The sequence below is a fragment of the Penicillium daleae genome (genome assembly GCF_028827525.1).
Source record: "Penicillium daleae strain IBT 16125 chromosome Unknown utg000002l_segment0_segment0, whole genome shotgun sequence".
NCBI classification, from domain to species: Eukaryota; Fungi; Ascomycota; class Eurotiomycetes; order Eurotiales; family Aspergillaceae; genus Penicillium; species Penicillium daleae.
In genome coordinates this window covers 502,110-515,311 of record NW_026623150.1, presented here as the reverse complement: position 1 = coordinate 515,311, position 13,202 = coordinate 502,110, and the positions used below count along the sequence as shown (strand labels likewise).

The window sequence follows — 13,202 nt, the reverse complement described above, 5'->3', positions numbered from 1 at the left end:
GAACCACACATTGGCAATATCGGCACGGCCAGGGCTGGGGGTTGATTAGATGCCCTGTCCGCTGAAAGTCAGATGGACCAAATGGATATTTTTAGTTTCGAAAGTCCTGGCTAAGGTTATTGTTGGTTTTGGCAGAGCTAGGTAAAACATCTGACCGAGATATATATTGCTCAAGACGCACTTCTATTTGTTGAACAGCCCTTGCCATGTCGTGTTCTGATAGCCGAGATTTATCGAATATCCTTCATGGCAAAAATCAAGGAATTGTTCAGAACTTAGGCAATGAGTATAGTTTAATGTGCAAAATATTCCAGTCCTCACCACATCGATGTGTGCACAGCTACGAAGGGCTGTTCAGATCACAAGCTGCCCGGAGCAGCCGGGTCACTGACGATGGCTACGAGTGAATAGAGCACGCAACAGCAATACGGATCTCTTTTTTTTTTTTTTTTCTTTTTACAAGTCTCAAGAGTGTGATGCCCCAGAGATCAGGCCGATCTCATCGAATGCGACCGACACCGACAGAAAGCCGAACGCCGAACAACCCAAGCGCCATCATGAACCTCGGCTTCGGAACAGCCAGTGGCAGAATGGCGGGCGGTGCCGAGTTGCCCGCGTGTTGACTTCCCCCGGATTCTGGATCCGGCGCATTTCGTCCTTCTCCCCGCGCTTCCACATTGCAGTCGCACATTCCTGGCCTTGTCGAATGGTGAGCCGGTGGCCTTCTTAGGCTTGGATATCTCTCTTTGTTCTCTCTCTCCCGCGAGACCTCCTATTCCAATCCTTCCCCGCGCGCTTTCCCGACGGCAATTGGAGTCACTGCGCCAATGGACTTTGATCATTACGGGCAGAGCTCCCAGCAGCCTCGACAGCGCCGGAAACGGGTTGCTAAGAGGCGACTTCGTAACAAGCCTCCGGTCGCTGCTCGTCTGGCGCTGGATGCTCAGCTCCGTGGCAATGTCGGCCTCTTATCGGAGGACTTGGCCAAGGACCTCTTTCCGCAGCAGTCGCTTCAGGGTGAGTACAGAGAAAGATGACTCGGTCGAGTGGCTACGAAATTGCATACGAGACTGAGATGATTGCTAACTGGATCCGACATTGTATTCAATCAGATGTTGCGACGCATGACGGCGTGCACTATGTAGCCGTTTCCCCGCATTCCCCGACCCTTTCCTCGGCGGAGGACCAGGTATGGACGATTCTACCTGTGCGATTTCACAGCTTAGAGCGCTCTCAAACACCAATTTCACATTCTACCGTCTTGTTCCCCGATTCCGCCGATACCCTGCAACCTTTCCTCCAGGCCCTCGGAAAGCTCGACGCATCCCGGAATTCGCTACAGACCCACCGGGCGGTGGAGATTCGGCTCCTCGATGTCGCCCCGTTGCATCTCGATACCGTCTTTGTAACTGTTGAGCGCCATTTACTCCGCAATCATGATGATGTACAGAGCAAATTCGGCGGTGGGTTCCCATCTAATGTCCACGGTCCTAATGGAGTGTGGTCCAAGACCGGCAAGACTGTGGACACGAGAAGGCCGTCGAAAAAGGCAGCGGCCGATGCTGAGCAACGACTGACTGCCGCTGTGCGTGAGGCATTGGCTGCTCAACGACTCGTGCATATGGGTGACGTTCTTCCGCTTCCTCTTCCGCCCCATCCTATTACCTATGCGCCCGCGCCACCAGCTCGCATTTCTTTCTGCGAGCCTGTCTCGCAGGGTCTGCTGGGACCGACGACAAAGGTGGTTCTTGTTCAGGCTCGTCCGCAGCAGGGTAACCGGGTGCCACAAACGCTCCCACCACGATCCGCGCTTCTAAAACAAGTGGCCGAAGATGAAGCCGACGATACCTCCAACGAACAGTTCTACTCTGCGGCCGAGGACAAAGCTGGGGAGAGTGGCACTGAGGTGGAAACAACGTCTGCGGCTGAAGAATCCGAGACTGAAGGATCAGTGGGCTCCATGAGCGATGACTCCGATGATTCTTTGGAGGACATGATTTCACTTTCTGCTCCCGAGCTTCCTCAACCTCCATCCGGCGTTATGTCTTCCATCACCTCCGCTACACCTCGGGCTGGCGGTCGACGGATTGATGGGATCCATACCCCAGGCTCGGTCGCGTCGAACTTCACATCAGCAACGATGCGACCTGGCCGCGGAGGTGGAAAAGTGTTCAAGGTCGAAGGTCTTTTGCAACAAGTCCCGAACGAAGTTCTCCATCCCCGCCCACGCGATGACGAGGATGTGGATTCCTTCATCTTTGTCGATATCAGCACACTTGCCAAGATCGGTTGCTTCTCGGGCGACTGGGTTCGGATCGAAGCAACCGAAGAGCCTCAACTCGGCATGTTCGCTTCGCTAAAGTTCGGCAGTTTTAATAACGATGCCACCGAGGATTCTGGAGATTGGCGACCTGTTAAGGTCTTTGGACTGCCAGGACTTCCATCCGCGAAGCCCCGGTACGCGATCAACCACTCTGGTGCTCGCCGATCAAGCTTCTCACAGCTAGCTCCGACGCGACTGACCCCTTCCGTCTTCGTGCCTCCACTGCTTCTGAGCAATATCGAGAACCCCAAGTACCTCCGCATCTCCCCTATGACTTTCCAGGCTGCCAACGGCGTGTCAAAGCCTGGCCTCTTGCACCACATGAAGAACAGCGCCGTGAAGAACCCTCCCATGGCGAAAGAAGTCACACTGCTCAAGGTCTCCACGCCCCTGTCGATGGATCGAGTCCTTCAGCCTGCACTCTTTGCCGGGCTCAAGCAGTACTTTGAGTCTCGTCGAAGAATCCTGAAGAGCGGAGATCTTGTTGGTATTAGTGTCGACGAGGGATTGGGCAGAGCGGTCTTCTCTGGTACAGCTGGAGGCGATGGCGCCAATCAAGAAGACGATATCACTGCTCGATTAGGACAAGGATCCAAGCAGGAGAGCTCTGAGGCCCGCAAGGTCGGCGTGGCCTGGTTCCGCGTTGGACAGGTGGCTCCCACTAGCATCGAAGAAATCGATGAGACTGGTGAGGATCAATGGGGTGGAGTTGCGGTCATCGACCCCAGCAGCACTCGCATGGTCCAGGCCGGCAGCGATGTCAGCCGCGTCCCCGGTATTCTGGGTAACGGCTGGGAATACTGGCTCGGCGTCAAGAAAATCCCCAAGACCGTTGGTGATGCACCAGCACCACATGGTATTGTCACAGAACCTCCTCAGTCGTTTATTGCCCCGTTGCAGCTGCGCATCCGTGACTTGATGGCGGCAGCAACGAGCCCACGGGCTATCCAGCTGGGCATGAAGCCCGTCGTCATTCTTCTGAAATCCCAACAGCGACACATTGGCAAGGCAACTGTTGCGACACGTGCCTGTGCAGATATTGGTCTCCACACTTTCCCCATTGATGCTTATGATATCCTCACCGAAGGCGGCGCGAACGGCGGCGATGTTAAAACCGAAGCTTATCTCAAAGCTCGTGCCGAGCGGGCGTTCCACTGCGGTGCGAACTGTACTGCCTTGCTGATCAAGCACATCGAGGTATTGACAGCCGACCGTATTGTGACTGCCATGAATGACATCCTCTGTGAGGCTCGGGTCGTTATCGCAACGACCACCGATGTCGAACAGATCCCAGAGGGCATTCGCAGTGTTTTCACCCACGAATTCGAGATGGGAGCCCCCGAGGAGAAGGAGCGTGAGGGTATCTTGCGAAATGTGGTTGCAGAGCGTGGCATCAAGCTGTCAGCCGACGTCGAACTTGGAACCGTCGCGCTCAAGACCGCCGCTTTGGTTGCGGGAGATCTGGTGGATGTCGTGGAGCGCGCAGCGAGTGCCCGAACTGCCCGGCTCGAGAAACTGGCAGAGACCGCCAGCAAGCAACTTTCTGGTTTACACGTTTGCGTGAGGGATGTCCTGATTGCCGGCGGGGACGGTGCCCGTGGAGTCACCAAAGCCGACTTTGATTTCGCCGTCGAGGCTGCCCGCAAGAACTTTGCCGATTCGATTGGTGCACCTAAGATCCCCAACGTCGGCTGGGATGATGTTGGTGGGTTGACCAACGTCAAGGACGCTCTTATCGAGACAATCCAACTGCCTCTTGAACGCCCGGAGCTGTTTGCAAAGGGCATGAAGAAGCGCAGCGGTATCCTCTTTTATGGACCTCCCGGAACTGGCAAGACGCTACTCGCCAAGGCTATTGCCACCGAGTTCTCTCTCAATTTCTTCTCTGTCAAGGGTCCTGAACTGCTCAACATGTATATTGGTGAATCTGAAGCCAACGTACGCAGAGTCTTCCAGCGTGCTCGGGATGCACGACCCTGCGTTGTATTCTTCGACGAGCTAGATTCCGTGGCGCCCAAGCGTGGCAACCAGGGAGACAGCGGCGGTGTCATGGATCGTATTGTCAGTCAGCTGCTTGCCGAGCTGGATGGTATGAACGGCGGAGAGGAGAACAGCGGTGGCGTCTTCGTGATTGGCGCAACCAACCGTCCCGATCTATTGGATTCCGCACTGCTGCGTCCTGGTCGTTTCGATAAGATGCTCTACCTGGGAGTGTCAGATACGCACAGAAAGCAGGCGACGATTCTGGAGGCGCTTACCAGGAAATTCGCTCTCCACCCGGATGTGTCTCTTGACCGCGTGGCAGATCGACTTCCATTGACATACACCGGTGCTGATTTGTATGCGCTTTGCTCCGATGCCATGCTGAAGGCTATTACACGGAAATCTACCGCTGTAGATGACAAAATCAAACAGCTCCCTGGTGGTCCGGTGACCACGGCTTACTTCTTCGACCACCTGGCAACGCCAGAGGATGTTTCGGTGACAGTCACGGAGGAAGACTTCCTGTCTGCCCAAGGGGAACTTGTCCCTAGTGTCAGGTATGTGTGAACAGACAACCCAGCGTGAGAATGTAATTTGGTTTAAGACTAACCTCTTGCAGTGCCAAGGAACTGGAACATTTCGAACGGATCCGCCAAACGTTCGAATCCGTGGATAAGAAGCAGGAAGCTGGAACCGGTGGCTCACAGACGATTGCTGAAGCGATGGAAGCGTTCAACCTGGGTGCGACGTCACCGTCGCCGGTGGGGACTCCCACGACCAACGGAGACGGCTCCTTGGTGGGCAGTATTCATGGCCGTATCAAGGGATTGAAGCAATGGCCGGGTGGTATTGTTCGCAGTACGAGTGGTCAATCGACAATAAGCAGTAAAGGCAAGGGCAAGGGCGTTGCTGAGAAGAAGGGCAAAGGCTCCCATGTCGGTGGCGATTCCGATGCATCTCTGGAGGGTGATGATGAAGAGATGGCCGATGGTCGAGTAGAAGACGAGGACGAGGAGGATTATATCGTTCGCACAGACCACCTTGCCAACCCCATGGAAGAGGTTGAGTAAGGACCCTGTTATGATTGCCTCGACAGTGGCCGATGTTCAATAGTATTTGCAGTGCTGTATATTAGACTAACTGCAATTGTTTCAACTTGTACCCATACTAAAGCTGATCTAGACCAATTTCCCTACAATATTTCTAGTTTGCCCTTTGCCATTCTGTAGGAGGCGTCCACATTGGCAATTTTGACAGAATTGACTAGGCTGGGACAAGAGTCTTGTGGAAAGTTCCATGATGGGTAGTTGGTCGTTGTGTTTGTGGTCAACACTTACACACGGAGACACGCCCACAATAGTGAATATTGATACAAACATATCCTTTCTGGCCCTCAGATTTCCTCCTATCTCTCTTTCATACCATCATCAACAACTTCTTTAACTCGATCATCCTTTTGTGCTCTGAACCCATCCTACACCGGCCCAGCTCTGCGCTTCAAGATGTCAGACCCTGCCGAATACGCTAAAGCCATTATCAGCTCAAAGGAGTGGGCCTGGGCGACCAATCCTTTCAACTGGCATGATCAGGATGAGCTTCGTCGGTTTGTCGCCCTCGACGGCCTCGACGAGTCCAGTCGCTTGAGCAGTACCACCCTGCTTACGCCCATTTCGTTTGAAGCTGGCACCCAGCCCTCCGGTCCCGGGACTTTGTCAACACTCCCTCTCGAGATAATGTTCAAGGTGATGGACTACCTGGATATCTCGTCCGTAGAGGCCCTCGGTCAGACTTGTAAGATGGCCCGATCCATGATCAAAAAACACCCGACCTACAAAATCCTCATCAAACTTGTACCCACCCTGCGATCAGCCGTCGAAAAATGCGGCTTGCAGGAATCTGCCTGCCTCGAAGACCTTGCCGAGGAGTTACATTACCCATACTGCCGAGCTTGTGGTCATCAGGGCACAGAGCTCTTCCTACCTCTCGGAGAACGCGTCTGCTTCAACTGCAGCACACTCAGCCCGGCCTACTGGTGTATGGCTGTCCCCGATGCTACGGCAGCCTTCTGTCTGAGTGAGGCACAAGTCCGAGAGTTTCCCATCCTGAAACTCAAGGAAAGGTTTTGGGCTGCTAATAATTTCCTCAAGACCGTTAATATCGATCGACAGGATCTCGTCCCTGCGAAAGCCGCCTTCCTAACCGCGATGAAGATCTGGGGTAACCGCAAGACCATGTGTCGCTACGCCGCCCCCAATGACCCCGACGACGCTTTCGATGCGCACCCCGATGACGCCTTCCTCGGCGCTGCCTATCGGTTCCTCCGCAATATGCAGGTCAAAGCCCCTAACGACCCGAGTCAACTTGATGGCCCCCAGCCTCGGCTGCCTGAGTTTTATGCCAACATGATCACCGTCCCGTTCCCGTACCTCCCGAAGGGAAAGACGGAAATCGAACGCCGCTTCATGTGCCGTGGATGTTACTGGCTCGCCCAGCAGCCTAGAGTTGAAGCCGCCATGCTCAAGTATTCGGACATTAACCCGGATTTTTCTGCACAACGGGTGAAGCAAATGATCTCTGGCCGTCGTAACACTTCCTACTCGTGGGAAGAATTGATGATGCACATTCGGGGCTGTGCTGGAGCTGGATTCCTGATGTACCAGCACGTAATTGAGAGAGACTATGAGTATGGTCTGGGAAATAGACTTTTCTGGAGGCCTCAGTGAACTTGTCATTCGGAATTGGATTAGTATCCGTTCCTTCGTGACTGGTCATGGGATTTGTTCACGGTGATGGCTTTTGATAGAATATTTCTCTCTCTTTTCTCGAAACATGATGCTTGTGGATGATTTCATTGCAATGGACTCGGCGTGGGTACGGAGAGAACGGTGGACGTGTTCGATGACTGCTGTGTCTATGAATCTAGTATCTGATCTACATGTACAAATGTGAGATTATTTTAAAGCAGCAAAGATTGAGGTCACGTAGCATAGAAGTTGGGTACTGCATTATTTTGAGAGTAATACCGCTGTCTTGTCCCACACTCTGCGAGTAGGTCTTCGGACATAAGGAATCCATAATATCCTCCAGCCATAAACATTCTTGTCCCTCTAGCGCAATAGATTGTGTTTAGAAAACAAGGTAAAACGATGAGTTCAAGGGCCATTTAGTACGAGTTAATGGATTAATACTCCATATCACAACCCTTGGAAATGGCCTCTTCAGTCTTATTTAAATTGATCACTGCCCCAGCTTGACATCCCACGTCGTTCACAGATCCGTTATCTAGCCTCGGTATCTCTTAGACAAGCTCCCCGCCTTCCAGATACAGTATCCAACTTGGAGTAATGCCGACAGTGGAAAGGCGGTAAAATCATCATATCAGTTATCCTGCCCTAGCCACAAGAAGCTACAGATAACACATTGGAACTTGTAAGTATATCAAAGATCATGTGAATGTTGATCTATATCGGATGTAACGAAATTACGATTTCACGTGGATGAGACAATCTGGATGAGCAAAGACCGATGGGCCACCATAGTGAAACCGAATTTATGCGGAGATGTCTTGTAAAGCACGACTGTAATTCCATTTGCACCGATAAGGTTGCATTTATTCTTTCATGCACAATCCGTGACTTCTTATTGCTTGGGTATAATCTATGCTCGCAATCCTTTCCGAGCGACCTGTGCTCTGGAAGACCCGCTAGCAGAATTGAAAGATCCAAACATGATGGGGAATTCTGAATCCAGCAGAGTCGATGTCATATTTGGCCAACTAGAGCCAATGAAAGCGAAATATCGTAATCGTTGTTTAAGCCTTGACCTCCTCCTTGATAACATCATCATTCGACCCACTTTGATCACCACTCTCGGAGTGAACCTCGCCTACATGCACCTTTTGCATGGCACGAGCGATGCGCGGAGGATCAAAGATACTCTTCGACTGGGCAAAGATCTCATCAATCTCCTCTAGAGAACGTCCCTTTGTCTCAGGGAAGAAGAAATAGACTGATGGGACAATGGCAGCGTTGATCACGGCGAAAATGATATAATAACGGTTCTCAATGGTGGAAAAGCCAACGGGAGTAACCTGAGCGAGCAGGAAGTTGAACGCCCAGACAGTACTGGTAGAAACTGCGCTGACAGCAGCTCGAATTTGCAGTGGTGCCATCTCCGCAGCATAGAGGAACGTCAGGCCCGAGTAGCCGACGGTGAAGATAAATTGGAAAGCATAGAGGAAGATCACAGCGACGACCAGAGCGCCGGTGTTACCCTTGGCAGATGTCGTGCCTGCCAGCCCAGCCATGCAGATGGACATCGCTCCGGCACTCCACAGCATGAGTGGTCGGCGACCGAGACGATCAATGGTGAAAAAGGCCAAGAATCCACCAAAGGGCTGCATCAAGCCCATGGCGGCAGCGAGAACTCGAGCCTTTACAGGGTCCATACCGAGATATTGTTCGAAGATCGTCGTAGCGTAATACGTAATAAGGTTGACACCGCACATTTGCTGGAACATCTGGCCAGTGGCAGCGAGATAGGTACGGTGGAAGAGACGTTGTTTTCCATTGGTGAACATATCGGTCCATTTTCCGGATCCGCAGTAGGCGAGGGAGGCTTCGATAGTCACCACACTTTCGGTAACGGTGCTTGACTCGGGATCGGCCTCGAGCAATGCTCCCAGAACATGGCGTGCCTGCTCGATCTGGCCAGTCTTGATGAGCCAGCGAGGTGATTCAGGGAGAAGAAAGATAAAGATCATGGCTGTCGCGGAAAGAATCACTTGGAAGACGAGAGGGAAACGCCATGAGACGGAGCTGCCTTGCACAAAGTAAAATCCCAGGTCGATCCAAAGTGCGACAGTAACACCCACACCGATGAAGATACCGTCAGTCACGACATTTGATCCACGCTTGTGGGTTGGAGAGATCTCTGATTGCCAGACAGGTACTGTCGCAACATAGCCGCCAGTTCCCAGACCAAGCACTACTCGGGCAACGATGAATTGAGAGAATTGGAAAGATGTAGCCATAAGAATGGCACCGATAATTGAAATAAGGTTCGTGAAGAAGATGACCTTGCGTCGACCAAGGAGATCACCAAGGTAGACGCAGGAAAGGGCGCCGAAAATACCGCCGACCGTATATAGTGCGATAACAGTGCCTACAGTAGCAATGGATGGGTTAGAAAGATGAGTCCAATAATCAAAGATTGCCGGGAATGTCCCATTGACGACGCTTCGGACCCTCATAGCACTTGTAGATCTCTCGTTGACTCACCTTGTATTTGGGAATTCTCCTCCTGCTGTGCACCGGTGGTATTGATAGTGTCCATCCGAGGAAATTGATTGTTAAATGCCGAGAGCGTCAAGAGACCTCCAGCTACACTCATGTTGTATCCGTAACAAGTAAATGTCGGACATACGACCAGCATGACCGCTGCCCGCAGCAGTGCATTGCCCTGCAGGCCGAGATATGGTTTCAACCCCATAGTTGCGACAATATTATAGGAACCCCGGCTAAAATTTTCAAACTGCCGGGAACCGCTGGATCAATTGGGGGATTGAAGGTCGAGGATGAAGGTAGATTATTGTGTTATTCTTTCATAAGGAACTGGATGATGGCTATATTGTACGGTTTGGCCACCGCTGCGCCGAGCCAAGTCTAAGTACGACAAAGCGCTTTTCGGTGCTCGCCGGTCCCCGTTGATCATCAGAAATTGGCGAAACTTTGGCCCTCGGCGGACCAGCCTTTTACCCCACACAACCAGACTTGACAAGGACGCCATGCGGCTACTTGGGCGACTTGGCGTGCAGAACCCCCAAGTATGGCTTTGAGTTAACGAATGATAATCCAGATCTGAGAAGTTCTAACTTTTTACCAGCAATAGTCAATGCTTGGTGACCACCTGGGTTCATAACATGTGTAGCGGGAAAGCGTCCCAGCCACTTTTCTTAAGCAAGTCCCGTCTTTCCCCACAATTATTCGCTGTGGGGAGTGTCGGATACTGTACCACTTGACCTCGGTACAGTAAAACAATTGAGTAATAGCAATGGAAATCCGGGGATAGATGGATGCTGGGGGAATTCTTATATGGAGACTATGGATTTTGATCGCTGTTGGCAGGGTGTGCTTTTCATGATTGATAGTTCCAGGTAGGCTTCTTCCTCACGAATAGACTTTTCCGCATCGCCGCGAAGAACAATGCCGGAAGGTTATTATCCTTTCCATTCGATCTCGGCACCTGCGGAAGAGCCGCTTAACCGAAAAAGGGCCAGCCACAGGCCGCCGGTCTCGGCGGTTGATAGCGAGTTCCGGGTTTCCCCCGTTCAATTTGTGATGTGCTTGACTCATGATGGTTCTTCGAGAATAATTCTAGGTGATTTTGATGTTCATTGGGAGTATAGAATATTGACGACAATCACTGGGACTTATACATCCACTTAACACTGATGGGCTGTCCTGGGTCTCGGGGCGTTGAGTAAACTATGCGCCCGTGCGACTGCCCAGTATTGAGACAAGGGTACGACGGGCTTAACGGACCGATATGTCGAGCCAAGTTTTACTGACGTCATTGCTCTGGCTAGTTATTAGCATGCAGGTCAATGTCGCAGAAATCTGTTTCCATCTCACAGTTCTCTCGCAGTTACTAACAGGAGTGTCCCTTGACCAAGGACGCCACCGGAGAGCCAGGAACGGGATCGGCCTATTTGGGTAAATTGGGCGAGACGCCTTACAACTGCCAAGATCCTTCAGTGCATCGGAGACTCCGGCGCAGCCGACAGCCTGTTTTTCCAATATTATTCATTCCTGAGCATTGCTCGGAATTGTAACCACCCGAGGCAATCGTAGAGACTAGCAGACATTATCACGAGGCTGATGATGATTTTAATTATTTCGATTCTGTGTGAATGAGTTTTCTCAATATCTGCTAGTCTGGGCAATTTGTAAACTCGAGACCAAGTTGGAGCTATAGCTAATCAAGAAGTGTGACAAGTGCTACAGCACCAGCTAGTGACCATCTTTAGTTCTTCAGCCATACATCCGGACTCAATCCGTATCCATATGGAATCCACGAGTCGTTGAAATACTTCTCCAAAACGGTCTGGCCGTACGTCATATCATCCACGCAGTAGCCGCCGCCAGTCGGTCCAATATGAGCGCAGTGGACGTCCGGGCGATACTGCACCATATGCTCATGAACCTCGCGACATAGTAACGTATTCCGTCCAAGCTCGTAGCTCTTGCCAAAACGAATGGACTTGGTCAAGAAACTATAGCAAGCGCTGTTGTCACTATATTGTTGGTCGGATCCTGTGCAGTCCTTGTCATGAGTTGCGCAGATAGTCTTCGCTAGTATGTCCGAGACATATGCGACGGCTTGGTCTGGGGAAGTTGCATTAATTTGCGTCGCAACACCCTCAAGCAGGAAGTCCAGTAGATATTCGAACCAACGGAATGTGGCATCGTATTGAGTAATCTTTCCATCTTCGTTGAATTCAATCCATGTATCAATAGTGACGGGAACAAGGACTCCGAAAGTTGTCGCGTTGAACGTAACTACCGTCGTGGCACTGGCGATGTTGTCGTTCGCGGTGAATTGAGTAATGCTATACGAGATTGGAACACCGACGAGGCTGACATGTGCCGGATCTGCGAAGAGGCCGAAGATGTACTCGCGGTTGAGTTCATCGCCATCAAAGGTACGAGTTATGTCCACTCGGCCTTGCACCTTGTCATTATGAGCCCATTTTATCTCCATGACCAGAAGCGGATGTAACTTTGTTTACGTACATCGGCAGCGAATATGGTCGACTGATTTCCCTGTGTTTGTTTGATATTCGCTGGGTAAAGAAAGGCGTCCCAGAACCCCTTTTCAAGCTCCCACAGCTCATCGAATGTGTACAGTGATTTTGGGGGTATGTCGTGGATCAGTTTCTTAGCCACGGCTGTGGACAAGATAGCTGTGCAGGATATACCCAGTGCAATGCACCTGGAGAGCGAGAGGAAATGCATCGTGATAATCACAGCACCGAGGGATTAACTTCACCAGGGCTGGATGGTAAGGGCCCTAGAAGCCACGCGTGGGGGTGGCCTGGAATTTAACCATTTCAAGTCTCCCACCTACCAAAGCGACTTTGAACATCGCTTCAGCTCACCCTTGTTGTAGGGCGTCCAATAAGCTCGGCACAGCTGAGGATTTCAAGGCAGCGGATCGCTGTGGCTCTTGGCCGATGGAAAAATGAATTGCAAAATTAGCAGGAATCTCGGAATCCGAGGCACAGTAGAGATTCTGAACCCTGCCATTTGGCGTATCTATGTACCACTCCTACCAGGCGGAGAGAACGCAGCGAACGATATCTTAGACAACTATAGAATTTGAGGCATATGAGTATTATGAGGATTATTGAGGCAACTCAATGAATGAAGCTAAGAATGTAATTGCCCAATGAAGATGAATTATGTAGTGTGTTTCAAGTCCCGCATACTTGGGGAGACGGGGTCCTGAGCTGAGAGGTCTCCTTGCAGCAAAAATGCAAACGGAATGTGGGAAGGTCTATACGAGGTTACAAATTGTCCAGTTGTGAGTGAAGAAAAAGAATTATCGTGCTGGAGACACGGCGGAGAGAACTACTTGGCCATATCTGTTGAGAAAGGATTCAAGAACAGCTGAAGTACGGTGTGCATCTACGAATCTAGCATGTAGTAAGGCCGCATCTATGGTCCGCAGATCAAAGTACCAACTAACGCTTAATGTTCGTTGTCGCGGGGCGTAGCGTAGCATCTAAGGGTACTAATAAGTAGGCTAACTGTATGGCCTCCAGCCAGCAATCCTTAGACCTCAGGCTCATCTGTGCCACTCCTATCTCAATCAGCGTATGTACATCTGGACAGTA

General features: G+C 51.4%; 4 protein-coding genes across 4 annotated transcripts; 2 read left to right on the top strand and 2 right to left on the bottom strand.

Annotated features, from left to right (window-relative positions):
* Positions 1–827: 827 nt before the first annotated feature.
* pex6 (AAA family ATPase peroxin 6) lies at positions 828–5,376 on the top strand (the record flags this gene model as incomplete). Its single annotated transcript, XM_056904590.1, has 3 exons — positions 828–1,017; positions 1,113–4,863; positions 4,926–5,376. The coding sequence occupies 3 exons, from the start codon at positions 828–830 to the stop codon at positions 5,374–5,376; spliced, it is 4,392 nt and encodes a 1,463-aa protein (XP_056768697.1).
* A 432-nt stretch (positions 5,377–5,808) lies between these two features.
* N7458_001206 (F-box protein) lies at positions 5,809–7,029 on the top strand (the record flags this gene model as incomplete). Its single annotated transcript, XM_056904589.1, has 1 exon — positions 5,809–7,029. The coding sequence occupies one exon, from the start codon at positions 5,809–5,811 to the stop codon at positions 7,027–7,029; it is 1,221 nt and encodes a 406-aa protein (XP_056768696.1).
* Positions 7,030–8,117: 1,088 nt separating this feature from the next.
* N7458_001205 (sugar porter family MFS transporter) lies at positions 8,118–9,796 on the bottom strand (the record flags this gene model as incomplete). The annotated part of the gene is made up of 2 exons (XM_056904588.1): positions 8,118–9,469; positions 9,586–9,796. The coding sequence occupies 2 exons, from the start codon at positions 9,794–9,796 to the stop codon at positions 8,118–8,120; spliced, it is 1,563 nt and encodes a 520-aa protein (XP_056768695.1).
* A 1,533-nt stretch (positions 9,797–11,329) lies between these two features.
* Positions 11,330–12,321, bottom strand: N7458_001204 (uncharacterized protein; the record flags this gene model as incomplete). Its single annotated transcript, XM_056904587.1, has 2 exons — positions 11,330–12,037; positions 12,100–12,321. 2 exons carry the CDS (start codon positions 12,319–12,321, stop codon positions 11,330–11,332), a joined length of 930 nt encoding a protein of 309 aa, XP_056768694.1.
* Positions 12,322–13,202: the final 881 nt, after the last annotated feature.